Source organism: Cryptococcus neoformans (genome assembly GCF_000091045.1).
Source record: "Cryptococcus neoformans var. neoformans JEC21 chromosome 4 sequence".
In the NCBI taxonomy this organism is placed as follows: Eukaryota; Fungi; Basidiomycota; class Tremellomycetes; order Tremellales; family Cryptococcaceae; genus Cryptococcus; species Cryptococcus deneoformans.
The window spans coordinates 1,580,001-1,605,000 of NC_006686.1; the positions used below are offsets into that span (position 1 = coordinate 1,580,001).

The following is a 25,000-nucleotide window of genomic DNA, read 5'->3' on the forward strand; positions in this document are numbered from 1 at the left end:
GGCCCGTCAAATCACTCCCCAATTGTGATTTGATGCAGGAGCAAGCAACCGCCTCGCCCAGCGCTTTGACCACGAATCTCATCGGCGGTATGGGGTCTAACAAACATCTTGCTACGGGCGATTCTCATGGTTGGCCCATCCAGAGCGCATCGTGAGCATTCTCTTGTTCAATTTCAACGTAGACTTACTTGGCGAAGGCCTTCTATATTGCACAGAGGCATGACCCCGACGACATCGTTACCACCTCCCACAAATCTGGCTCCTAGGCCTCTGACTGAAAGAGAAAGTCACTTAGTGAAGCACCTGAGCAGATTGCAGTTCGTGAGTAAACACTATGGCTGAGGAAACTTTTAACCATAACCTACCCAGTTTCTTGCCACAGCTCCTACGAGGTGGATGGGAACGGGAGAGCGCACGGTGAGGCTAATGCGGCGTTTAAATCGTTTTGGAGAGTTGGCTCACAGCAGACAGAACTCGTCATTCCAGGATAATTCACTTTCCTCTCCTCATCCCAACTTGAATCGTTTCCTCTTGCCAAACGGCGAGTATGTAGCTTGTGTCTTCTGGAATGGGCTGTATCACATTACTGGTACCGACATAAGTGAGCTCAACCGAGCGAATCAACGAGAACAACAACTAACTAGGGATTAGTCAGAGCATTGGTCTTTCGTTTTAAGGCCTTTTCCAGGCCTGTACGGAATATGAAAAAGTATGCACGATTCAGAGTAGCAGCGCTCCGACTGATTTCAAGCTATCAGATTCGAAGAAGGCGTATTCTCTGATCTGAGGAATCTCAAACCGGGGACAGATGCTTGTCTTGAGGAACCTAAGTGAGTGTAATGGTTTTCGGGAGAAAATAATTGGCGCTGATATAGTTGGCAGGTCACCTTTCCTTGACCTTTTGTTCCGCAATGGCTGTATTAGGACGCAAAAAAAGGCAAGTCTTACTTCTCGATAACATCAGTTTCGAACTAACACCTAGTTTTAGCAAAAGGTGAGGTGTCCGTTCATTGATGATAGTACTTTTTTGTTTACGAGACATGTAATCAATCTATTCATAGGTATTCTACTGGTTAGTCGTACCCACAGAGGACTACGTAGCGAATTAACGTTTTCCGCAGGTTCTCGGTGCCTCATGATCGATTGTTTCTAGACGCCCTGGAGAGAGATCTCAAAAGAGAGAAAATGGGGTTGGAACCAACGACGATCGTAGTGGGTGAGCCAGCACGGAGTTTTAGGTAAGTAAGGGAAGTCTTATGACACGAACTATGCCATTGACCTTGTATTGCCAGGTATGATCCGAGGCGAAGCCTGTTCGAACAGTTCGCGGGCAAACAACCTGGCTTAGAAGAATCTGTCAACTCAGTAAGCCTTGGTATTGGGTATTGCATGTTTTCTCATTTGACGATATCTTTTCTCGCAGAGCACTCGTGATACCCCAGCAGAGCAGTTAGCGAATCATGATCAAGGTGCAACGGTGCCCAAAACACCCCTTATTTTGCCTCCTAATAATCTTATTTCGTCATCTTCCTTGCCATCTTCTATTATCCAGAACAACAGCATCATTGTTAGCACCCCACCGTCGCCCGAAAATATCCTGAACAACACTGAAGATCAATTGAGATGCCTAACGACAGCCAGCAGCGTGTTGTTTCCACGCTCTTTGTTGAAGGGAAGTCCTGCCTATAAACAGGGGAGAAGAAAGGCCTTGCGAGATAACAAGCAGAGCACTCGGCAGGACAGCGTCACAATCTCCGATTGCGACACCGGAGATGATGAAAGTGGGTCTGAAAGCGAAAGAGCAGGCCGAGTCGAAAGAAATGGTTTCGAGAGGGATCTAGCCTTAACATCACAATCCTCAGCACCTACCCTTAATCTATCTGAAGATAGTCATGCGACGATGGCGATCACCGCGTCCGAGTCGACCAGGTATATCTCATTTCCCTCCTTACAGTCAACCTCGGGAACCACCCTTTCGAGCCACGAACTGCCGTCTCAGATGTTATCGCGGCAGCCGTGGGCAACCAACATTATACCTACCACTGCTGCTGCGACCGTCGAACAGTTATCTGCCAATTATGATCAGTTGTCTGCCGCAAATGCATTCAACATGGCTCCAAGGTTGTCCTTGCAGCCTCTCGGGCCTCTTATTCCGGGCAGACCAGTCTTGCAGAACTCGACAGTAAAAGGGTTCAGCTGTCCTCTTCTTTCGTGTGGCAGACTATTCAAGCGGCTTGAGCATCTCAAGCGCCATGTTCGAACACACACCCAGGAAAGACCCTACGAATGCTCTCGATGTGCCAAACGATTCAGCCGCAGCGATAATCTTACACAGCATTACAAAACGCATGAGAGGCAAGATCGTGGAGGGAGAGATAGGAGTGAACGCATGAAAACGGAGGCTTCAGAAGGCGCGGATGATGATATAACCACGTACCTCGAAGCTCAAGTGGATGCCATGGCGGGAAGTGCCCATGTATATGCGACGGCAACAGATAGTTTCGTGATAGGGGAAGAGTCCAAATCGAGTGCGGTCAGCACGGAGGTATCTCGTAGGTTTTATGCAAACAGCAGGCATCGCTTGTAGCTGATACATGGTTGTAGCACCCAATCGCGGTAACCAGACATCTATTTCCCTGTCTTCAGCTTCTTTGCTCGGCAGCCACGTTACCAATGATATTTCAGCGCATTTCCTACCAGCCGGCGCGCCCCATGGTTTACCAGTTGACGTTGAATGGCCAAGACTGGGAGTACCACTTAATGCGATTTCCGTCGGAGAAGCAACCCATGATACCTTGAACCTAATAAAACGTCATCGATCAATGACACCCAGCCTTCCTCCGTCGGGCCGCATTATTGGGTCGACCAGAGCTTTACACTCATCACCATATCGCAATAACCCCCTTTATAAACCATATAATCCATATAACCCATATTCGACCAATGCAGCCATACCAAATGGTCATTCTTTTACACGTGCTGCATCTTTGGATCCATCGGTATTCCAAGATCGAGCTGCGGTTCTCAGCCATTTTGTAAGCAGCAAACAGCATACGCCATCGCAGACCATCCCAGCTATGTGTTCTGATCGTAACCTGTATACTACTCCGGAGGACCTCCCTGCACATCCCGTAGGGGTTGATGCTCGGGAGAACGCAATCTTTATAACCGGGGGGGGCGAAAGTAGACTGGCCGCCTCTTCAGGACACCAAACTGATTATCAGCTATCGAATGGGCTGGGCGAGGCTAGTTGGGAGATGAGGATGAGAAATGATTCCGTACCTTAGTTGCTCTACATAACCACATCTTTTTTGGGCCATATCTACTTCGGCCTTGAATGATGACCAGCCCTGTTAATATTGACTTGATAAGTGGTTTTCATAAGTTGCGACGTTATTGATATACGGTTATATATATGTCATTGGTTCGAATTTATCATTTTGAACTTATACTGAAGAGGAAATTGACTGATGGAAGAAGGAGCTGAGGAAGGTAGAGGAAGCAGCTGACACGAGGATGTCTTTGGTCGGAGGACTGCAGAAGCTGGAACTTGGCCGGTGGAAATGAGGAGAGGAAGTGTAAATGACTCCAAGTAGGACTTGAATGCCAGCCCATATTATACAAAACCGGAGCCGTTCGTGAATCAAAACGAACCCAAGCTCAAAAAAGAAAAAGAAAACAGAATGAAGGACTTGGGAAGGTAAACAAACGAGTTACTGGAGAATTCTTCTTTGACGGATTTTTTGACTGTCGTACTGGCAATCGAGAGATGCTCGACGAGTTTTTGAATGCAAAAAGGCATTTCCTATATCGTAAAAGTACATAAAATTTGGAACCCATCATTTGCTTGTTTCGTCCGTCTAACAGCGCTGCCAGGATGACTACTGCGTGCAGACAGTTGTTGGAGAGCGGGCAGAGAGATTGAATTGTGACATTGTGAGCGGGAAGGACAAAAAGCGAGCGAAGCTAGATCTGGTGGATGAGTACGGCCATCAGACGGGAAAGAGTCCTTGGAGTTATTATGAGACATCTATCGGCTTCCCATCTGCAGAAGGTGAAGAAGGCGCCGCATGCAAGACGTAGGTCTTAATTAAATGGTCAACATCTCAAGTCAGTGGAGAATAGGGCGATGATGAAAGTTGCAAGGAAGACACCAATAATCATACCAAGAAAATCTATGCTCTTGAAAGCCTCGAGTGGAATTTTGTCGGAGAAAGGATTGCGGAGGATGGTCCAAGAACGAATGAAGACGCGGACCGACAAGATGATAACAGAGAGGCTCTTCTTCGTTCATTGACTGGACGCGACCAGTTCGTTGGACGGATAGGAAGATGTCCGCCCTTAGCCCACCCTCCAAAGGTGTACTGACATCCCAGAAGTCAGGCGCATGCAGATGGCAATGAAAGAATGTGCTGAAATTTCATAATAAATGTGTCAAAGCTTCAGACAGTATTGGTTTATTAATAATAGGAAGAAAAAAAACCAAATGAACATCATACGTAATAGATAGCCCGTCGGTAGCAGTCAACGAAAGAGGTCCACTGACGACACTGCGCAGCTACTCTATTTATGAGAGGCCTAAACGTATGGGAGGCCAAAGGGCAAATAAATAATAATTCAATTTTTTTTGGGTCGCGTTTCGGTCCATAAATGTTAGCTACCAAAATGATCACAGGAAACCAAAACAAAATCAGACGCAATATGATGCATGATACATAGATAACGGTGATTGGAATTAGCTCAGGAAAAGAAGTAGGCGGACTGCTTTACCCTACGGACCTCGAAAACACCCCTAGGAGGACAAGGCGGCAAGACATCCCTAAACTTGACCCAATTCTGCTTTCCTGCACGGAAAATATCCACTTCCTCATCGTCCAAGCCAGATTTACCTGCTATTTCTACAATTCCATCGGTAGGGAGAGATATAGCCTCTGCAGCTTTCACATCGAGTTGCTCAGGAGTTGATGCAATGAGATCAACTTCGGCATTTAATATAGCGTCATCGAATCTGCCATCAGGATCGGAGTTGGTAAAAGACTCTTCGCCGCCATCATGTTCAGCCAACATTACAGACATGGCTTTTCTCCGCTGGGCAGTCGCAGCTTTACGCTTGGCAGCGGTGGTAGATATATTTTTAGCTGACTGTATTGGGATACAGTACTCGCCATATCGGTCAAGGAAATCCTCTCTAAGTTTGCCGACAAGATCCTGAGAGTGAAGTTCTACAAAGGTGTCTCGGATAAGGTCGGACATTTTTTCGACTGTAGCAGCGTGAGTCCAGTAAGAATCATGCACACTTGCAAAGGCCAAGTTATTTTGCTTGCGGTTCAGACGTCAGTTTCGCGAACATATTGAAGAAGAAGATAAGACATACTTTACACTTGAGAGCGGTAAGGAGCATATGAGTGGCGTCAAGAGAGTGAATGAAATTCGGAGGGAAAGCGGTTGCTTGTTTTTGAGGGCTGACTTCTGACGGAGCGTTGGGGTCTGAGATGTACACAGATTGTAAAGCGGTCATGATCTGCTTCTTGTGCGCTTTTCTATATGGTTGCACAACAGGCAAACCCAGAGGGGTCGTCCAGATGACCGCACTCATAAATTCTTTGGCAGCCCGGGAAGTGACCTTGCCTGTGCGAGAGGTGTTTGTTAAATTAGTGGCCGCTTCTTGGACACGAGCTGGGGGAATCGATCTAGAGATTAAACGGGCAGACGTGGTAAGCCAGTCCATGATGGCCTTGGCTCCAGAGAAAAGGTCACCGATACAATTTAACACCTGTTCATGGCAAGTCAGCAGCAGTCACCTTCAAAGAATACTGACAGAGGACTGACAGTTTTAGCAATATAACTTGATACGGCAAATATGTGCTCCTGTGCAATATCACCTCTAGCGTGCAATTGCTTGGCAATCTGGTCTCGTGCACCAACGAAAGTTACTCCATAGACTGTAGTCATTACTGTCTGTTTTACGACCTTTCTCCCGAGAGGTTCCTTGATTAACAACGCGATGTCGTGACCGGCCTTCTTGTCTTCCTCGACCACCTTGTTCACTATGTCGACGACACCGGTATAGATATCTGCTGGCCGGTCTCCTGCTTCGAGGTTGACGGCTTTGGCACCACGAACATCGCCACCAAGAGCAGCATAGTGCTGCATACCGTTACAAGTGCCATCCTGATGAACAGGAAGAGACGACTCATAGGCTGAAGGATTGGGCGAGCGTAAAGCGGAGGCGAGTTCAAAACATGTGGCGAGGCATTGCCATGGGTCTTCAGCTTTCAGCCACCACCGTTTTCCCTGAAACCGTTTCAGCCATACAAACGAGATAAGGTGATTAGAGGGCAACTCACGTCCAAGGGGTGGTCGGCACTATCGAAGATATCAGCTTCGTGTTCCTGCGCAAATCTTGCTCTTTCAGCGAAGCTGGCCTTGTCATAACCATACACATTTGCCAAGTGGATTTGCAACCACTTCAGACCTGTTTCACCAAGGGGTTTTTTGGTACCAAAAGTAAGAAGACCTCGACAAAGGTCGTCTCCTACAGGACTCAGATGAGGAGGGATCGGATAAGCCCTTCCTCGGAAATCCATATTGTGGGGAAGATAGAAAGTGTCTTTAAGATAGGAGCGCGCAATTTCAATATTGTAATTGAACTTGCACCTTTCAGCGTGGTCCTTTCTTTGTTGGGCCAAGACGGCTTTTGTCTTCTCCACATATTGGACCCTCATTTGCGGATCTTGATCAGATGAATCAGGTTTCTCGGGAAATTCATAGTGTGCTTTGTCTTCTGATGGAGGAATATCGGCGATCGGCTCGCCTCTATTCCAAGACTCGAGCACGACGTCAAACACTCTACGATTGACCCGCCAAGGGGTTGAAGAAAGAACGTCTAGACCGTGAAATACTGGTTCAAGATGTCCTTCTTCCGACGCTGCCTTGAGCCATTTCTGTTGTTCTAAGGACTCTTTATAGCGCATAACGGGGACTGGAACGAAATAAAATGTTCAGCGACATATCTCTGAAAGTCCGTTCAGTTGACTTACCTGAATGGAGTAGATAACCGCCTTTATTATGGGCTGTCCAAGGTCTAGGTTCGACAAGCATTGGCAGGTGCTTAGGATGTATGACTACGCCGATGTCGTCTTTTGCTAGGCGGGCAGCAACCACAGGGTTAAGTTTGATGACGCCAAGCTTCTTCCCGCGCACGTACTCGTACGCATGAGTGAAAGCCGGCTGGAGCTCCGTTCTATGAACGCTGGTCAGATGAGATGATACATGAAAGAGAATGGGCTTATACGCACATCATCTCACCAGTGTTACGATCCTTGGCTGTTCGTTCGACCTTCGCCACTTTTAACAATGCATCGACCAACTCGGAACCGACGCCGAGCTGAATCATCCGGGACCAGGCAGGGGTCCATATATCTTGCATGTCGTCGTGGTTGGGAGGCAAAATTTTATCACCTTCATTTTTACCTACACGCTTTGCTTGATTCGCCTGTTCTCCAATCTTTTTCCAAACTGATCCGATGAGTTGTCTGCTTGGTTTCTGAGTTTGGGGATCGATAGTTTTCAACCAGTGATACGAATCAACACCAGCAACATTCTTGATCGTTTCTGCCCTAAACTCAGTTTCCACAGCCTTGCCGACGGCAACCATGCCTCTCAGAACCTTCATACCATCAGCTATACCGCCTGATCCGGACATGCGCATGATTTCGAGGATAGTGATAAGGGCGAGCTTATCAACCGGGAGAAGGGAGAGGTACATGAGGAGAACCTGAGGCTTCATGCGAGCAGTGGCGGAGTATTTAGGAGGGGTGACAGCGGCTTTGGATTCTGGAAGAGCGTCAATTTCGGCCTGCATGGACGCAATACGCTTCTCGAGTTCTACAGTGAGTTCACCAAGCCAAGTATGCATCCATGATTGAAGGACAGATCGTTGAAGGGTGGATGTGTCACCGGCTGCTTGGATACGTTTGGCGCTCTCTTCGAGTTCTGCGCGGGCTGCTTGGAGAGATGCATTCTCAAGTGCACGTTGGCGGTTTACGGGAATGGAGGAAGAGTCTATGGCGGATAAAGCTTGACGAAGATTGGCGATGGCGAACCGAGCTTCGTTACGATGGGAGACGTGTGCTTGCTTGCTAGATTTGCCAGCATTCTAAAGGTTGGAAGTTAGTAGATCTATGTGATGTAATATGATTTTCACGAACCTCTGTTACGGGCGTGACCTCCTCAATTACTTCAGAGACGAGTTCCTCTCGTCTTTGCTTTTCAAGCCCCTGGAAAGCGAGGACATCTTGTCGAAGACCCGGCAAAGAGTGAGAGTCGGCGGCTTCAATGACCGCCTGACAAGCTAATGGTAACGCGGAAGGTTCGAGGCCTTGGAGAAGAGATGAAATGGGCAGAGAAGAGTGTTCAAGGTAAGGGATTATGGGATCCAGAGGAGAGTGGGAGCTAGCAACAGCATTAGTCGTGTTGCGCTAGGCATCTGATGTTGGGTTTATGAGACAAAAGAAGACCTACTTGATCAAACCATTGAACCAGCCCTGGTAGACCCTCAAACCGTCACGATCCAGACCAGCTGGCTCTTTCGAACCTCGCGCGCCGTGTGTCTCTCCCCACTGCTCTACTAATCTCGCGGCCCTTCCCCTCCACTTTGGAGCACTAGACCCATGGCTGTGGACGTTACCGAGACTTGCCACTCCTTCAATGACCATTGCCCATACTTTGGCTTCTGGTATTCTCATCTGGCCAGTGGGCGTGTCATGAAGAAGCTGTGTAAATATTTGGTATGCTCTAGGGACATGTTCTGGCCGTCTGAGACATATAGAGATCATAGAGATGGCGTCTATGACCCCAGTAGAAGGGTAGAGAGACGCCTGTGGCGAGTCTGGCGGGGGCGATATGTCATTCGGGAGCGGGGAGGGGAGGTTGAGAAGGGGCTGTGTGCGGAAGGGGGAGGGGAGGGGGGGAAGGGGATGGTGGTAGTCTGTGGCGTGAGGGGCGGGCGCTGCAGGGCGTAGCCGCGAGGCGGAAGGAGAGGAGAAGAGGCAGGCACGGATGCTGGCGCGGAGCGGGCCCTTGGAGCGGGCGATCACGCGGAGGGGAAGCATGGCGTGGACAGAGTATATAGTACAGCGCGACATTCGGGCGGCCACTTCTGAAAAATACGAAAATAATGCAGCTTCGCGGCCCTGTCTGTCACGTGATCCCGGGCACGTCCGCCGTGGGTGCCACGCGGGAACGGACATGCCCGCTGAGTATCGTCACCCGCTCTCGGAGCAAGGATGAAAATGGAGCAGCATCGCTCCTCTGTGTGCTGCATGGCTTGTACCCACGATGGATCTCCCCGCACTCAGGCAGCTCAAGAACTCGGTCATCGGCAACACCTGGAAGAAGGTGCAGCTCGCAGCGGACACCAACACACTCACGGCACTCATTCTCCTCCTCCACCCCGCAAATTCCCCAGACACCGTACACGAGGCCGCGGTCATCCTCGCATCCATCGCAACCGTAGGCAACCTCACTCTCAGGCCCATCATTACAAACAACGCTCCTGCACGCCTTCTCCACCTCATACACCCCCTCGTGCATACACAGCAACATCCTTCCGTCCACCGGCAGCTCACCGCACTCCTCCGCGCACTTCGCAATGTGCTAGTTGCAACAGCTGACATGGTATGGGGCCAGGTTTGGGGTGTAGGTGCAGAGAAAAAGGTTGTCGGCACAGGCCTTGTCGGGGAAAACGTCCTGCGAGAGACACCCGCCGATAGGTCTCGAGACAAGTACTGGAGAAACGACGCCATCGCGGCTCTCACCGTTGTCTTCGAAGTGAGCTCGTTATGTTCTTCATTTCGCCGTCCTCCTTACTCATGCCACACCATGTAGCCGGGCAATCTTTCTATCCTTCTTTCTCTTCTCAGCTCCTCAAATCATCAAGTAGTCCTCCCAGTGTACCAACTCTTTTCACGTCTCGTCGCGCTCCCCTCAAACCTCCAAGCTCTTGTCTCGTGGATAAGTCCCGAGCAACCAACGGCATCACCATTACAAAGCTCTAAAGCTGATTTAAACCCATGGTCTACATTTTTTATACTCAGTCATCTTCTCATTAACATCATCGAACCTGATAATGAACTGTTCGACAGACATAGCAGACCCAAGCTGATGGAAGCATATCTCGATTTGTTGGGAGCTATAGCCAAGGGTGACAGTGGTATTTGCGGCGAGATACGACAGTGGCTTCCGCCATACAAGGGTGATAAGGTCAATGCGATAGACGATCGTCAGTTAGAAGTCGTCGTTCCTCATATCCTCGAGACTGCCAAGAGTACCCATCGTGCCGTACGCCTGGCTGCTATTGGATGGTGAGTCGGCATCCTCGACGGTGCACTACAAGTACTCACCTTGCGCCATTGAAGTGTAACAAACATTGTGAAAAATGACAAAGGGCCATACTATGACAATCGTGTTAGGCGTATACCCCACGAAGACATCACGGAGCAGATACTCAACGACCTCATGAGATTGTTACAAACTGACGATCAAGAAGAACGTGTCAAGCTCAACTTCATCCTCGGTGAGTTCTACATACTCAGTAGTGAGATCTAGCTAACGTGTATATACAATATAGCTGCCCTTGTATCAGATGAACCCGTGCTTCAGCGATCGGCTTGCGAGCACAAGATTCCTCATCAGCTCCTGGAAAAACTTTGCTCACTTCCCGAACTGGAGTCGACTCTCTCGCCTGATCTATACGCTCGCTCGCTCGAATCTTATCTCTTAGCCCTTGCCTCTTTGGCAATGGCTTACAACCGCACCCGAAGCGTCATCGCAGACTACCCTGAACTAGATGGTTCGTCGCCTTCCTGTCCCATTGTCCTCACCCCGCTCAGAATTCTCAGAGCTTCCTTAACTCACGAAAGTTACGGAGTAAGGGCTGCAGCCTGCCAACTTGCCCGGTCTTTGAGCCGCGCAGTATCAGTTATGAGGACTGGTATGGTGGACGAAGGTGTTGGCAATGAAGTTGTAAACCTTCTGAAGAGGGAGCTAGAGATCAAGTCTAGTGAAGGTATGGATGATGTTCTGGGAGATGCTGCGTGGACGGTGGAAGTTGCTGCTACTGCCACTATTTGTAATCTCATTGCCGATTTTTCGCCTTTTAGACCTGTAAGCTTCTTTTCATTGACCTAGCCAACTCTGACGAAAATTTACCCAGGTAATACTTTCGGACAATACCCTACCCATCATAGTTCACCTGACCCACTCTTCCTACACTCCTCTAGCTCTTAACGCCCTATGGTCAATAAAAAACTTACTCTTTCACGCCGATCCACCGACTAAAAGTTCATTCATGTCTATCTTTACATATTCCTGGCTTCGGCAAATCATCTCATCCTCGATGCCCGAAGATATTCAGGAACAAGGTCTAGAGGTCGTTCAGAACCTTTTGGCGGAAGAATCGGGTGCAGAGGTGACGAGGATGGTGGAAAGGCTGGGAGGTGAGGACGTTGATGGGAAGCGTGGTGGAATAGAAGGTTTTTTGGATTTCTTGGTGGATTTACTAAGCGACAAGGGAGCGGCAATGTTCTCTGAAGTTCGACTGTCCGTGAGTCGACAATCGCCTTAACCTATAAGAATGATGTGCTGATGCTGTGGATAGGCCATGTACGTCCTGGTGAATCTGTCTTTGGGCAATGAAAAGCTACGGACAGCATTGACGGCAAGAGTAGAACTGTTAGAAGTGCTGTCGGAGGCATTGGTGTGTCTTTATGTGCTACTTTCCAAGGCCAGTGCTTATTATTTGCCAGAATGTACCCCGAGATCCGCTCAAGATCCCAGCGATCCTCACGTACCACAACCTTCTCGAGTCATCTGCCAAAACTCATCGTCCTCGACAGAACATACTGGATATTCTCGAACCCTATCTCTTGAAGCCAAGACTCAAAAAGCTGTCCGAAGAGTCAAGGAATCTGGATGTGGTTCAAAAATCTATCAAATTACTGGATGTGCTCGAGAGGGAAAGGACGACTAAAACGGTGACAGCTCCGAGCTCAAGGTGATATTCCACGGGTTGAATGTTGTTTCTCGTCAGTACAATCGTCTTCCTCAGATCCGGAACATGACCGTGCAACGGTTTGGGGGTTCCGAATCTTGATTCTCCGGTTCTCGACGAAGGGGGTTGGATCAGGACAATAATAATTTAATTACCTAATTGCACCTCTTTCACGTCCAAAGTAATGCATATAAACCCTTAATAAAAACGCGCCTATAAGCAAGGCTATTTGATAGGCTCGACAAGCCCCTCGACGGACATTGGCTCGTCTCCGACGAGGCACGAAGTTCCAAGGAGGGGCTTGTCGCAAAATGCAACTTTTGGGTGAGACTGTCGTCGGGGTGAATTTGGCCTTTTTCGACCATTTTCAAACGACCATACCATTGTTTATGCATATGGAGGTATCAAGACATAGCATTTCATAAGACAATACTGAAGAATCAAGCATTTCTTCCTAGGGATGAATATTTGACCTTTAAATATCCCAGTTTCATGCATAACGGTCATAAAGTTGGTGTTCATCTCTGCTATGCAATCTTCCAATGAAAAGTAGCCAATAGCCTTGCTTATAGGCGCGTTTTTACTAAGGTTTATATATATGTATTAGTACTCTGGAGGTGAAAGAGTTGCGGCTTGATGGGACTAGAGATCGGGAAATCAGCCCCCAAAGAGGTTCCGGATCCGGATCTGCCCAAATGTCCGGATCTCAACTGTCTGTACAGCGGCAGACAACCTGAAATGCATCCAAAAAGGTTCCGGATCTGCCCAATGTCAGGATTCGAAGGTTCTGGAACTGAAGAAGACGACTGTATATCATTATCCTTATCACAAACCAACGTGATAAGCATGTAATAACTGTTAGACACCATGCATAATATTTGTGAAATAACCGTTACATTTAGAAGTTGATGGTCTTATCATAGGATGCCAAAGCCGCCTCCTTGAAGGCTACATTTACATATTATCAGTGGGAGTTCCAATAAAAAGGGAACAGACTTACCCTCTGACAATGTGGGATGAGCGTGGCATGTCCGGGCGATATCCTCGGCAGACGCCTTGTACTCGAGGGCAAGGGTAGCGGAAGCGATCATTTCACCCGCGTTGGGGCCGATGATGTGACATCCGAGAACTTGATCAGTCTCTTTCTCAACAATCTATGATGGCGTCAGTGATAATCGCCATCAACATGACAAGGGTGAACGTACAAATTTCACAAAGCCCCTAGCAAAGACCGTTCAGTATGCGTTAACAAATTTCAGAAAAGGAGAAAAAATTACTCAGAGTCCTGGTTCGTTTTGGCCCTAGAGTTGGCAGCAAAGGGGAATTTGCCGATTTTGTATTGAACACCAGCACCCTTAAGTTCTTCTTCATTTTTACCAACCCAAGCGACCTCGGGATGAGTGTAAACAACAGATGGGATGGCATCGTAATTGACATGGCCATGGCCGGTCTTGAGAATTTCGACGGCAGCGATACCTATAGCGAAGTTAGACAGGAGAGACAGATGTATGCAATGATCAACCCACCTTCCTCCTCAGCCTTGTGAGCAAGCATGGGACCAAAAGTAACGTCACCGATGCACTTGACACCCTTGGCGCTGGTGTTAAACTCGTCATCAATGATAATCCTTCCCCTCTTATCAGTTTCAACGCCTATCGCTTCGAGATTGAGACCTGTGGTAACGGGTCGTCGACCAATGGCGACGAGGACAACATCGGCCTCAATGGTTTCCTCCTTACCGCCCTTAGCAGAATCGACCTTGAGCTTGACAATGTCACCCTCTCTATGGCCGGAAATAACCTTGGTGTTGAGCTTGAACTTGAAGCCCTGCTTGGTTAGGATCTTCTGGAACTGCTTGCTAAAAAGCAGTCAACGAAAATAACATCATTTAGCTGCAGAGAGGTAGCTTACCCAATCTCGCCGTCCATGCCGGCGCCAATGGCTCCCAGATACTCGACAACGGTGACTTCGGCACCCAACCTAGACCAAACAGAGCCGAGTTCAAGACCGATGACACCACCGCCAATGACGACCATCTAATCACATTATTGAAAGCAAGGACATGAAGAGAATGGTCAGCTCACCTTCTTGGGCACCTCCTTCAACTCCAAAGCACCAGTGGAGCTGACAATCCTCTCCTCGTCAATTTCCAGACCAGGGAACGGTGTCACTTCAGAGCCAGTAGCAATGATAACGTTCTTTGCCTCAACCTGAGTTTCACCGCCTTCCAAAAGCTTGACATTGAGCTTGTTGGCAGTCTCAAAGGAGGCCTCGCCCTTGATGTAATCGATGCCGTTCTTCTTGAATAGATAAGTTTCGATACCGCCGGTGAGAGCTTTGACGGACGCTTCCTTGGCGGCGAGCATTTTTGGAAGGTTGAGCTGAATACCAGAAACATCGATACCACGGTTCTTCAGGTCATGTTGCGTCTGATGGAAGATGTGAGAGTTGTTAAGCCTACATGAGAATCGTTAGTTATGGGAATGCATGCAGCAAGACTTTACGCACATTGCTTTGGAAGGGATACAGCCGACGTTCAAACAAGTGCCACCAAGAGCACCTCGCTTCTCAATACAGGCGGTCTGTTAAAAGTCAGCCCCGGGTACAAGTAGCTATGCGGGCGTCATTCACCTTGAAACCGAGCTGAGCAGCCTTGATAGCAGCAACATACCCACCAGGTCCACCGCCGATGATGACTACGTCGTATGGTTCAGAAGCAGAAGCGAAACCACGGGCGGATTGGAGGAAAGCAAGTTTAGGGATGGTGGAAGTACGAGAAAAGGAGGATGAAGGGCGAGAAAGGGGACGGAGGAGGTTTTGTGACTACAGCCAAGGATTCAGAATTTAGTCAGCGACAAAGCCATGGTGAACTCGAAGGCACGATCGCTGGAATAGGGAAAGATAGAGATATGAAGGAAACCTGGGCATGGAAAGAGGGGAAACGATACTCACGAGAGGTTGTCTGGCGAACATTGTGGAGAAAGATGTTTGGAGAGTGTAAGGAAAAAGAGGATAAGTATGAAGACAAGCGCGGTGGAAGGCTTCGCAGAGAGAGACGGTCGGAGACGGCAGAACATGGCCGCCGCCGCTCCCGCCGATAAATCCGTCGTGGCACAATCCTTACGTGGCATTTTCAAGCTGCTGTGGTCGTCGCGTCGCTCGTCGTCGTCGATTACTATTCGTCGTTCACCATGACTGCCTGATGATGATGCATATATGCGAACTATTGATTCAATGAAACAGGATATTCTTTTTGCACTAGCACCTGCTAAGCAGACAAAAGTCCCCTCCTCTAAGCCACCCTGAGTGTATGTATGGTATTGATTTCTACGACCGTTTCTCGACCGCGGGATCCGGGTGCTCCGTTTTCTCCCCAACAATTCCGGCGCTACTGCTCGTTGCAACCTTTGGAGGAGGGTTTATCGTCCCTGTCCCGCTCACAATTAGCTGTCTAAAATCCCCTACAAGCGCATCCATTCCTCGCACTCCAACTGCTTGTGTATCGGGCAAAGCTGAAGCGCCCGTTGAAGGGGATAACAGAGTACTAGGGCTAATGAAGTTGACAGCAGAACCGTTCTCATTGGTGTCGGCAACCGCGCGATGGGGTGCTGAACCAGAGGCTCCAATTGAACCAGGAGCTGGCGCTACCACTGGAATGCCGACAGCTTTGGAAGAGGATTGAATAGGCGCCGCATCAAATGGTGCAAAGACTCTCCCTCTTGAAGAACCTCCAGCCGAGGCAGGAACACCAAGATTCGGTCCCGACACTGAACGCGAGGTCCCCTGCTGACTCTGACTTCTCAAACTTGAAGGTCCTGACATGCTCATCGGCATACCCGCACTCGCGTGCAGCCTTGGATCGTAGCTAGCCCACAATTGCTGAGATCCCAAACCGGAGCCAATTCCTTTGCCGAGTTCCAGTTGCGCATACATCCGCTGCGGACTCAGTGGGGCGGAGATAGTGCCCGAGGTAGACGCAGCGTTGCCTCCATAAGCAGATGCGGAGCGACGAGCAGAGGGATTATTACGATAAGCGCCACTGGGAGTATCAAGCCCTCGCGCAACAGTGTCTCGACCACGTGCACCATGAACGCCCAAATCATCAAATCCGAAACCAAGACCACCAACTTGCACGCCACCCAGATTGGCACCCTGACTTTGCAGCCAAAGGTCCTGCGCAGAATACTCAGGTATGTCGTCCTCGCCTCTTCTGCCATGCGATTCGTGCACACCTGAAGGTGTGAGACGATCAAAGGGGGCTTGTGAATGAGATCTCCATGCGCTCGGGGCATGGGCACCAGAAAAATTGCTGCGAGCAGCGGACAGAGCTCGAGGAGCTGGAGAAGAGGAACGAGGGGCTCGTTGAAGCTCATCCTCACGCTCACGACAGAGTTCAGCGAGAGCAAGAACGGCGCGTTCCGGTCGTTGAGTTAGGATCTATCGATATGTCAGCTCTCTACAACGACATTCCAACTTGTTTACATACTCTTGTAGCGCGCATGAATTCTCCTCGAATCTGGTGAATAATGCGCGGTAAGTAGGGAGACTCATAGCAATTTGCATAACGACTCACAGTGTACAAGCCATCTTTAGTCACAGTTCTCGCCACATTATAAGTAATTTCAAACGGGTCCTGAAGATCGTCAGCATCACTTACCGCGACTGATTGCACTTGCACTTACCTCGATACAAAGCCTATTTCTGTCTCTGGCCATTTCATTCAGACCTCCAACGTCAATATCATTGACCCAGCCTTTGCTTTCTTTCGTCAGCTGTCCTGCTCGGAGAGAGAGAACAGAATTATTGAATTGGAAGTCATGGGAGAAGTATCGGAAGAAATCGACCAGCCTAGATGATGTCAGCGTAAAACTATGCTCAAGGTTGAGGAAGCATGAGGACATACAACTCTCCGACACTTTCAAAGTTGACACTAGACCATTCTCTCCTCAGGGTTTCTACGTCGTCAAAAAAATACACATTCCTTCCTTCCAACATGACTTCTTCTTCCTCCAGGGGCCGCATGGGCATTATACGCTGCAAATTGGGGAGTACAGGCGGTTGCTTTACATGCACAAGGAAATAAAGCACCATGAGGGTATAGCCATCTATTATCTGTTAGTCATTGATTATGTCTTGGCGGAAAAAATCTCACAAGAAGAGAGTGTTCCGCGATAAGGAGAGTTGATTCTACGTCTTTTGGACCATACTTTTACTATATATAGCGCCCTCAGTAACCGGCGCGGTTTCGCAGACACTTAACTCACGGAATAGTACGAGGGTCCTGACCCTTGCAGGATCAATCGTCGCATAAGTCAACAACAGACGGGTGTTCTCAATGGCAAGCCTGTTCTCGATCCCAATATCACACGCAATCCCTGTTTAACGACATGGTTTCAGGTCAGCGAACGGCGAGAGGGCTGGAATGGGCAGTGAGGGAGCATACGCGCCCAAGATTCTCAAATACTGTTACAAAATCCGAGATGTAACTCACCGAAAGGGAGAGCGGGAGAGGGGGCAAGCTCAAGTTTCAGGATAGGGATTCTTGCCCTCGGGAGTGGTTTGACGTTGAAATTAGTCTCCTACGGCCAACTAACATTAGTTCATTTGGTCAATGCTCCGAAAGCCAGCATAATAAAAAGTCCCCTGGATAACGAGGGCACTGGTGCGCAAAATGATAGATTCTGACTTACGCGCTCGAGAAGTGCGGCCATACTTTCAACGAAATTTCCCGGGTCTATTTTCGCATTAGGGTCATCAATCAAGACGACAAGATCCATATCTACTCCTGATTAGCAGCTCATACGACATACTTGCTTTCTTGCTTTCGACGTCACTTCCCACATTGTTTTCGACATCGCTTTCGACAAACGGACTGCATAGGAGTTCCAACACCCGACCAACAGGCAGAACTTACCGGAATTCCGCAAGCCGAAAGAATTACAGCTGCTCCCAAAACTCAATAACCTCGCAGATGGCTCCAGCCCCTTAATAAGTTTTTCGATAAGACATCGCACCCTAAAAAATCATGGTCAGACATACATTCTTGATTTCACAGTCAACAATTTTTCAACGCGCCACCTCGCTTGCGGGTGCGTCGAACACACAAGAGATGGATAAGAATGTCAGAAACAATACTCACTCTTCCTTGACACTGAGCTCTTCACTAGGTGGCAAAAGAGGAAGGACAAAAGAGAACAGAGAGGTTGAAAGGTCGTTGAGAAAGCGACGGTGTAATACGCCGGGGTGCATTTTGGTCGTTGAGGATTTGTGGAGTACTAGCGTAATATGAGGGCGCCAACGAACGTCCTGCAAGCTTGATTAGTTTGAAATATCGGCAGAGGAACAGCGAAATGTAATGAAAGCCATTTTTGGAAGAGAGGTGGGAGGCTTCCGCCGGGAGAGTGGATACAGACAGCATAGAGGGCAGATGGGGTTTGGGGGCGAACTAGATGAGTAAACGATACTCACGTGGGGGATGTATCCTTGTGGACAGGAGGCGGCCGGCGGAGGAGGAGTAGGGAGTGGATCCACTGCTGCTGAATACTGTCACGATAGCGAACTGACCACGCAAGGAATCGCTAACAACCTCAAGGGCGAGTTTCTCGCGACCCATTTTGGAGGCCATACTGCAGCTGCCCATAGCCACGTGGCCACCACGCCTCCGCCTATTTATGCCACCTCATCCTTATGTCTTCTACTACTATCTTCTTCTTCTTCTTCTTCTTCCACCACCACCACCACACGCACTGTAGGAATTAGTCCCGTCGCCGGGATTTGGCTATACAGCAGCTGCACGCAGCACCTCTTTCACCTCAAAGTAATACATATAAACCTTAATAATAACGCGCCCTATAATAAACAATCAAGGCTATTGATGACCATTTTCATTGGAAGAATGATGTTGTTATGGTGCAATTTTGTTGCCGATGCCTGCTGCTGCATTTGCTGTTAAGTACCAGCGTCACTCATAATAGTTTGTCTCATGTATGTAGTATATACCTGTATATGTGAACAGCAAGCTATATGGTCGCGCGTTTCATATTCAATATCTGCACATCTAACCACAAGACCACAAGCATAAAGTCTACAGTTGCACCGCTCTATCACTCCCGGCTAACAAGCTCTCAAAGAGCCCCATTGCGGAGTTTTCATTTCTTAACTGGATCATATATACAATCCCTGTACGCTTGCCCCGATCTGATATTTCCACCGCAACACCTGTCTTCGCCACCCTTTCAACACCATCCGTAAGAACGATGGTCGATATAAACAATTGTTTGGATGATGAATCAGATTCAACCACCAGTTGTTTGACATGGCCAACGGCCTGAGAGTAGAGTTTGAGTTTTCCAGAACCGAGAGACTTCCATTGCTGATGAGACTGTTTCAGAAATACCTTACACTTCATCTGCGCAGAGATGATAGTGGGCCCAGTTAACGAAGCAATATCCTCTTCAATAGGGGACTGTGGTGGGGAATCATCATTATTGCTCACACCCAATGGTGACACTCGTCCGGGGAAATTATTGGTAAACATTGCCGATGATGGCTCCAGCGGGCGAAGCGGTTCGAGAAACCTCGATCCGAGCGCGTTGGCACGGGGCGCCAACGAGTTTGACCCATGACGTTGGTCAGATACGAAAGACCCTGAAACCCCCAAAGATGTTGCTGGAAGGTCCTGTTGCATTCGTAGATGCAGAGGGCCTGAAGCGACGGACTGGCCAGAGGGAGATTTCGAAGGTGGTTGACTCGTAGGTAGCTGATCTTGCTGAGGATAAGACATGCCCTGAACAGGAGGGAGGGCAGACATTTGTGTGCTGGAGGATGGCATGATTAGTCCAGGTTGAAAAAAAGGGACTTGATTTGTTTTAGGGCTGGGAGGAAATCCTCGCGTGCGAAGACTTGTCCCTCGTGGAGGTGGTGTGGTCACGGCCGATGGTCCAACTACAGCAAATGGCATGGACATTTGCTGTGGCGGAGGTTGCGTCGAACTTTGTGGCCATACAGCACACTCCTCCGTCCCCAGAGATACTTTTTCAATTTGGGAAACCAGGTCATGGGCGTTGGCTTTTGCTTGTTTGGCGTCGTCTGCACGAGAACTGGTAGACAGGGCCGGGGTTTTGGTGATTGGTGCAGGGAAACGAGTGACAGGGAGACCAGCGGAGGTCAGAGGTTGACATTCAACGGGTGAGGGAGCTGCATTATGTGGTCGATTGACTGACCAAGAGAGATACTAATCAGGAAGTTGCTTGGAGCCCGAAACTGCAGTGACCTACCAGAAGAAGCAAAGTCTATGCAATCAATAAGATCTCTCATTATTTGGTCCTTCGCAATTTCTGATTCCGTGTGAATCGTAAAGGTTTCTTTCCGCATAATCATCACTGTTAGAACATTTGCTAGAATTGCGTTAAACTTTGCTTCTATCGTCAACGTCTCTCAACTCACCTTGGAGCCCTTCCGCCACCATCAAGTGCTTTCCCGCTAGAGGAGGGTAACTGAGCCACATTTCAGGCATGGGTCCACCACGGCCCACTCTTTCAGGTTGTTCTCTGGCAATCTGCTGCATTTTCGATGCCTTGTCGGCCGCTTCCATCCATTCAGCAATGATGAAAAGGTCACTGAGGATGAAAATGTGGGCACGCTTATGTACGACCGGTTGACCGGTTGCTGAAGGCGTGAGGTAAAGGGTGACATCGTGTGATGAGCGAAGAGAGCGACTAAAAGGCAGGAATGGGGGATTCATCTGTAGTTTACATTTCTAGTAATGATGATTAGTACTTGTACTTCCAACGTGCGAGTCGAAAAATAGTTCACCTTGAGTTTCATAGTAAATAAGTCAATCGTCTTTTCTGGATCTATCCTCAACTCAAGATCAGACAAGGGTGATGTTATTGCAAATGTGGTAGCAGGGGCCGTCCCAACAGGAGATTGGGCAGCTGGCGGTCTTTGGGCAGATTGCGCGATACTGGTTACAATAGAACCACCTGAGCTGTGGCTTTCAATTCCGCTGCTGAACGGTGAGATACTAAGATCAGTCAGTGAATCGCACGAGTGAAGTACGTCAATGATGCTTACTTTCTATGGGATTCCATGGAGCTGTCTAACGCTGAACTGCTCCTGCTGAGTCTTTCCTTGTCTTTTTCTTCAATCTTAACGCTTTCAGGGGACGAGCACATAGGCTTTTTCTCCGCGTGGTCGCTGACATCCAGTTCCAACCTGGCTTCTACTTCGCCAACCAATTTCTCTAGTCTCTTATTCGCCATCACCAATAGCATATGATCGCTTCTTCCTTCTTTGGTGCTTCGAAGGAGTCCCCCGTACAACTTGCGATAGTATCGTAAACGCGTATAAGGAAGAATGAACAGAGCGTCGAGCGTCCATTGAGTCAAGGGTGGAGTGGGATTTGAGCTTGACGATATTTCGTCCAGGATGCCGGGTAGAAGTGGGTTACGGATGACAGGAAGGTATGAGTCGAAACCTGACAAGAAGTTTGTGGCGTATCTATGGTATGCTGGCTCAAGGTCGTCTATCTTTAATGTATGTCAGCTTGGTATATACTGAGAAATGGCATAAAAACACACCCATCGCATCAGAATGTCCCCGAGGGCCTTAGGGCTAGATGGATTTGGCCCTATCTCCCTCAGTTTCTGCACCCATTGTCAGCGGACCTCTTTCGGTAATTGCGAGGTTGTATCTAGGACTGACCTCCCCAAACCCCTTATTCGCCCGATACACAGCCTCCACAGATCTAAACATGGAATCTAGCTTAGCTGGCGGAAAGTTTTTTCTAGACCATGCACCTGCGGCTCGCTACGATGCAGCTGTGAGCCGAGTAAATCATTGAGGGTACAGGGCAAGATCAAGCAACTCACCCGAATGATCAGACCTAATTGCTCCGCGTAGAGCTTTTCACTTTCCATCAAATCTACCAGAGGGTTTCTTCTTTGTGCCTCCTGCTCCTCTATCATCACACCCGAGCCAGATGACCCCGAGGCTGAAGAGCGAGATATCCGTGGACCGGGCATGGACATCGGGCCCACCACTGGCAAACCAACAACAGAAGGAGCGACGTGAGCCTGGGGCCACGGTCCTTGATCGACAGATGGAGAGTATGTGGGGGAAGTGGTGGCCAATCCCGGACGAGTGGGTATGAAGTGACTAGGAATAGGAGCGGGAAAAAAGTTGTATGACGGATCTGAGACGGTGTGGTACGGTGCTGCCATGAGAAAGTGTGGTTTGTAGACGCAGTGTTACAGTATGTCTTGCTTTAATGGATGCTTGATAATTAGAAGTATGTGTACATTTGAATAGCAGGTCGTACTGTGCGTTGGGGTCGTAGGAGAGACAATTAAAGAGTTGAAATAAGCGGGAAACGGAACAGGGGAGGAAGGGTGCGTGGGTGGGGAATTGGCGGAATTGTGCTCGTATCTGGCAAACTTTCGATCTTTTTGCAGGGAGTATGAGCGGAGCAGGCGGCCAAGGATGTATGGAGTGTATGAGCAAGAGATAAATAAAGGGGAAGGATAAGGACACCCGTTACAGGAGGGCTATGGCCCTTCCATCGTACGCGGCCGCCGTAAATAAACAGCCAGTAGTATGGGAGGCCAAAGGGCAATAATTCATTTATTTTTTTTGGTCGCGTTTCGGTCCATAATTCTGTTTTTGTCTCCCTGAAACCGTGTGATTGATCTGCTGGTGGATGTGATGCTTTTAAAACCACTGTTTCTTTCGTTCTTGTTTGTCCAATTTCAATCATTCTATGAGCACGCTTCTTAACCATATTTACGGAACCATTTTTACATTTTTAGTAGCATACTTATATAACTATACAGGGGCGGAGGGGTGGGAGCAATGTTCTTATACTCTGAAAGTTACGGGGGTAAAAATGTCAAACTCAAATTAACTTTACCCACCACCAAATGCAACTCATATATACTCAACTAAATATAAAGACCGGCATATCAGGTTATAATCCGCATATACGTCTTAAAGCGGGATTCAACCATAGAATCATGAGATGAGAAGAGACGATCACCGACTGTCCTACAAGCGCCTTCTCTTATATCTCGCATGCCGTAAACGTGGCAATAATCCATTAACCTCTTATTGGTTCTCCATAGTAACATCTTCATCGACAACATGACGCCCCTCCTTAACGGCAGTGAATTCTCCCATATCCGAATACGAATACCTTTCTTCAGAGCCTTCACGTGAATCGATATTGTCGTCAAGAACACTCTTCCCAGTTACAGCCGTTGCTCGTCCTTCGCAACATATAGTGGTGGCTGATGCGGTGCAACCGTTTTGCCGCACTATGGACGTAGTAGACGCTCCGGTAGCAACGGGCGTTGATGAGAAACAAGATTCTAGACCAAAATCAGAACGCAAGTCGAAAGTTGACCGGTTTTGGATTGTGGGTGTCAACAAAGAAACGGAAGTATTGGCATTCGACTCGGCAGGGGTGTAAATGGTGCGTGGCACAGCGCTGGATTTTGTTTGCGTGTCAGGTAATGCACCCATAGCAACTGAGGAGCCACCGAATTCAGAGCTTGCTGTCTGTGTGGGGATCTTGTTGAGTATTGTCGAGGGAGGGCCCATAAAACCCTTGGCAGCCACTGTCTTCAAACCATGGGCGACAGGGTTGTTCGTTGCTTGCTCATTCCGGAAACCTCCGTCAACTCCTCCAGATTTCCTCTTTTTAATCCTGTTCAAAGAGTCTTCCCTCTCTTCCATCGTTTTCACATTATTCGGAATACGTGCAGGCACGAAGTCGATGCACTCCAGAGTAATGGCGCTTGCAGAAGTAGGTTTTGTTATAACAACTAAGCGGTCCGCAAAATCGTTTATGATGGTGTGATAGTCAAGAAATTGGTCCGTTCCGCGATGTGCTATCCTCAATTGATCAATTATATATCCAAAATCCATAACGTGGACAACTTACAGCTGAGCTGAACTCGAACCTCGACACCCTTTTGATAATGCCTCCCATCTCGAACTGTACAACATGGGCATGTCCAAACAGACTTCCCTGCAAGCCCCTCCGTCATCTTGACGCAACCCGCATGGTATCCCTGTCCACATTTGGGACACTCAATCTGTGCAGTAGTATTTTCGCCCGCGGACGACATCCCACATAGACAATAAAACTCGTGAGGATGTGATTCTGCAAGAATGATACGTGCTCTTCGACGAGGTCTTGCGCGTCCTGAAAGCGTCCCATTTTCACTGTTCATCAAAGTAGATTGCCCAGCTGCCAAAGCCACAGAAGGTCTACGGCCCACCTTCGACTGCACACCAACAGTTGACAATGAGATCTCTTTCGCCTTCATCCTGATAGCATCTTGCATCCTCCTAAATAGCCAGTTTACGAACACGCAGCGTTCGTTAGTCTGAGAGTTACGTGCGTCAAATACGAGTGGCAAGGTATAGATCTTGCGGATAGTATGTCGAAGCAATTCTAAATCCCGGCAAGGAGGAGAAAGACTGAGGGGATCAGCCAGGCGGAACGCTTGAGGAGCGTAGCGGATAGCTGCAGAAGCAATATATTGAGCGAGTTCAAACTCCAATGGATTTATAAGGAAGTTCCAACGTTGTGGGGAGATTAGACCAATGAAAGCATCGAGGGAGGGGCCATCGTCGTTGGGCAAACGTTGGCACATAGCGCACTTGAATTCTTCTGGAACATGGCGGAGGGACACATCTACGCATCGGGGATGGTAGCTGTGCTGACAAACTTTGCACATAACCATGTTATCTGCTGGTGACGACCGACAGAAACAGACCCTCTGATTGTTGTGCGCATCGTCATCTGGTGCAAGGCTGTTTTCAAACGCGCTGCGGATGTAATCAATGGTAGAGGCAAGTCTTGCAACTGGAACGCCTAAAACCTTGCTGGCCTCTTCCCTCCAAAGGGCATGATGCTCGAGCTCGGCTTGTAACTGGCGTATT

At 48.6% G+C, this 25,000-nt stretch overlaps 7 protein-coding genes across 7 annotated transcripts in view; 2 read left to right on the plus strand and 5 right to left on the minus strand.

Annotated features, from left to right (window-relative positions):
- The window catches only part of CND05810 (conserved hypothetical protein), a 4,255-nt gene extending 519 nt beyond the window's left edge, over window positions 1-3,736 (plus strand). Inside the window, exons 2-14 of the mRNA XM_024657108.1 lie at window positions 1-151; window positions 198-321; window positions 370-417; window positions 472-601; window positions 652-709; window positions 759-830; window positions 883-937; window positions 989-994; window positions 1,062-1,072; window positions 1,122-1,238; window positions 1,293-1,365; window positions 1,424-2,552; window positions 2,605-3,736. The exon at window positions 1-151 is cut by the window's left edge and continues 206 nt beyond it. Coding sequence (XP_024512781.1) covers window positions 33-151; window positions 198-321; window positions 370-417; window positions 472-601; window positions 652-709; window positions 759-830; window positions 883-937; window positions 989-994; window positions 1,062-1,072; window positions 1,122-1,238; window positions 1,293-1,365; window positions 1,424-2,552; window positions 2,605-3,287 — 2,625 coding nt within the window. The 5' untranslated portion in view covers window positions 1-32 and the 3' untranslated portion in view covers window positions 3,288-3,736. The remainder of the gene's footprint in view (window positions 152-197; window positions 322-369; window positions 418-471; window positions 602-651; window positions 710-758; window positions 831-882; window positions 938-988; window positions 995-1,061; window positions 1,073-1,121; window positions 1,239-1,292; window positions 1,366-1,423; window positions 2,553-2,604) is intronic.
- Window positions 3,737-4,693: 957 nt separating this feature from the next.
- Window positions 4,694-9,127, minus strand: CND05820 (conserved hypothetical protein). The gene is made up of 8 exons (XM_570485.2): window positions 8,524-9,127; window positions 8,211-8,454; window positions 7,299-8,158; window positions 7,041-7,243; window positions 6,348-6,982; window positions 5,830-6,294; window positions 5,375-5,773; window positions 4,694-5,319 (listed from the first exon to the last, which is right to left on the minus strand). The coding sequence occupies exons 1-8, from the start codon at window positions 9,111-9,113 to the stop codon at window positions 4,741-4,743; spliced, it is 3,975 nt and encodes a 1,324-aa protein (XP_570485.2). The 5' UTR covers window positions 9,114-9,127; the 3' UTR covers window positions 4,694-4,740.
- A 154-nt stretch (window positions 9,128-9,281) lies between these two features.
- Window positions 9,282-12,251, plus strand: CND05830 (conserved hypothetical protein). The gene is made up of 7 exons (XM_024657109.1): window positions 9,282-9,831; window positions 9,889-10,364; window positions 10,419-10,576; window positions 10,631-11,166; window positions 11,216-11,605; window positions 11,660-11,758; window positions 11,808-12,251. Exons 1-7 carry the CDS (start codon window positions 9,340-9,342, stop codon window positions 12,057-12,059), a joined length of 2,403 nt encoding a protein of 800 aa, XP_024512738.1. The 5' UTR covers window positions 9,282-9,339; the 3' UTR covers window positions 12,060-12,251.
- A 215-nt stretch (window positions 12,252-12,466) lies between these two features.
- On the minus strand, window positions 12,467-15,103 carry CND05840 (dihydrolipoyl dehydrogenase, putative). Its single transcript, XM_570114.2, has 10 exons — window positions 15,005-15,103; window positions 14,684-14,875; window positions 14,561-14,634; window positions 14,137-14,509; window positions 13,964-14,088; window positions 13,579-13,910; window positions 13,330-13,528; window positions 13,258-13,273; window positions 13,053-13,206; window positions 12,467-13,000 (listed from the first exon to the last, which is right to left on the minus strand). The coding sequence occupies exons 1-10, from the start codon at window positions 15,023-15,025 to the stop codon at window positions 12,951-12,953; spliced, it is 1,536 nt and encodes a 511-aa protein (XP_570114.1). The 5' UTR covers window positions 15,026-15,103; the 3' UTR covers window positions 12,467-12,950.
- A 142-nt stretch (window positions 15,104-15,245) lies between these two features.
- Window positions 15,246-18,617, minus strand: CND05850 (conserved hypothetical protein). Its single transcript, XM_570548.1, has 12 exons — window positions 18,521-18,617; window positions 18,192-18,358; window positions 17,967-18,067; window positions 17,743-17,831; window positions 17,544-17,631; window positions 17,317-17,427; window positions 17,205-17,264; window positions 16,956-17,157; window positions 16,735-16,900; window positions 16,626-16,685; window positions 16,539-16,568; window positions 15,246-16,489 (listed from the first exon to the last, which is right to left on the minus strand). Exons 2-12 carry the CDS (start codon window positions 18,299-18,301, stop codon window positions 15,380-15,382), a joined length of 2,127 nt encoding a protein of 708 aa, XP_570548.1. The 5' UTR covers window positions 18,302-18,358; window positions 18,521-18,617; the 3' UTR covers window positions 15,246-15,379.
- A 407-nt stretch (window positions 18,618-19,024) lies between these two features.
- Window positions 19,025-22,637, minus strand: CND05860 (hypothetical protein). Its single transcript, XM_024657110.1, has 8 exons — window positions 21,925-22,637; window positions 21,758-21,862; window positions 21,634-21,699; window positions 21,128-21,582; window positions 20,867-21,077; window positions 20,498-20,810; window positions 20,329-20,448; window positions 19,025-20,269 (listed from the first exon to the last, which is right to left on the minus strand). The coding sequence occupies exons 1-8, from the start codon at window positions 22,273-22,275 to the stop codon at window positions 19,137-19,139; spliced, it is 2,754 nt and encodes a 917-aa protein (XP_024512752.1). The 5' UTR covers window positions 22,276-22,637; the 3' UTR covers window positions 19,025-19,136.
- A 200-nt stretch (window positions 22,638-22,837) lies between these two features.
- Window positions 22,838-25,000, minus strand: part of CND05870 (conserved hypothetical protein) — a 6,466-nt gene continuing 4,303 nt past the window's right edge. The window contains exons 8-9 of the mRNA XM_570544.2: window positions 23,994-25,000; window positions 22,838-23,940 (exon numbers count right to left, since the gene is read on the minus strand). The exon at window positions 23,994-25,000 is cut by the window's right edge and continues 1,260 nt beyond it. Of these exons, the coding sequence (XP_570544.1) occupies window positions 23,156-23,940; window positions 23,994-25,000 (1,792 nt within the window). The 3' untranslated portion in view covers window positions 22,838-23,155. The remainder of the gene's footprint in view (window positions 23,941-23,993) is intronic.

Excerpts from the sequence above, each read along its gene's own strand:
- CND05830 (XM_024657109.1), top strand. The coding sequence starts at position 9,340 with ATGGATCTCCCCGCACTCAGGCAGCTCAAGAACTCGGTCATCGGCAAC. Across the intron at positions 11,167-11,215 it reads ATTTTTCGCCTTTTAGACCT|GTAATACTTTCGGACAATAC; the intron begins GTAAGCTTCTTT and ends AAATTTACCCAG. Across the intron at positions 11,759-11,807 it reads AAGTGCTGTCGGAGGCATTG|AATGTACCCCGAGATCCGCT; the intron begins GTGTGTCTTTAT and ends ATTATTTGCCAG.
- CND05820 (XM_570485.2), bottom strand. The coding sequence starts at position 9,113 with ATGCTTCCCCTCCGCGTGATCGCCCGCTCCAAGGGCCCGCTCCGCGCC. Across the intron at positions 8,455-8,523 it reads TGGTTCAATGGTTTGATCAA|CTCCCACTCTCCTCTGGATC; the intron begins GTAGGTCTTCTT and ends TGCTGTTGCTAG. Across the intron at positions 8,159-8,210 it reads AGGTCACGCCCGTAACAGAG|AATGCTGGCAAATCTAGCAA; the intron begins GTTCGTGAAAAT and ends TCCAACCTTTAG.
- CND05840 (XM_570114.2), bottom strand. The coding sequence starts at position 15,025 with ATGTTCGCCAGACAACCTCTC. Across the intron at positions 14,089-14,136 it reads TGAAGGAGGTGCCCAAGAAG|ATGGTCGTCATTGGCGGTGG; the intron begins GTGAGCTGACCA and ends TAATGTGATTAG. Across the intron at positions 13,001-13,052 it reads TCATCCCACATTGTCAGAGG|CCTTCAAGGAGGCGGCTTTG; the intron begins GTAAGTCTGTTC and ends ATGTAAATGTAG.
- CND05860 (XM_024657110.1), bottom strand. The coding sequence starts at position 22,275 with ATGGCAGCACCGTACCACACCGTCTCAGATCCGTCATACAACTTTTTT. Across the intron at positions 21,700-21,757 it reads CGAATAAGGGGTTTGGGGAG|AAACTGAGGGAGATAGGGCC; the intron begins GTCAGTCCTAGA and ends CAATGGGTGCAG. Across the intron at positions 20,811-20,866 it reads TATTTACTATGAAACTCAAG|AAATGTAAACTACAGATGAA; the intron begins GTGAACTATTTT and ends CATCATTACTAG.
- CND05850 (XM_570548.1), bottom strand. The coding sequence starts at position 18,301 with ATGCACCCCGGCGTATTACACCGTCGCTTTCTCAACGACCTTTCAACC. Across the intron at positions 16,686-16,734 it reads GAAATAGGCTTTGTATCGAG|GACCCGTTTGAAATTACTTA; the intron begins GTAAGTGCAAGT and ends GACGATCTTCAG. Across the intron at positions 16,490-16,538 it reads AATTCATGCGCGCTACAAGA|ATCCTAACTCAACGACCGGA; the intron begins GTATGTAAACAA and ends ACATATCGATAG.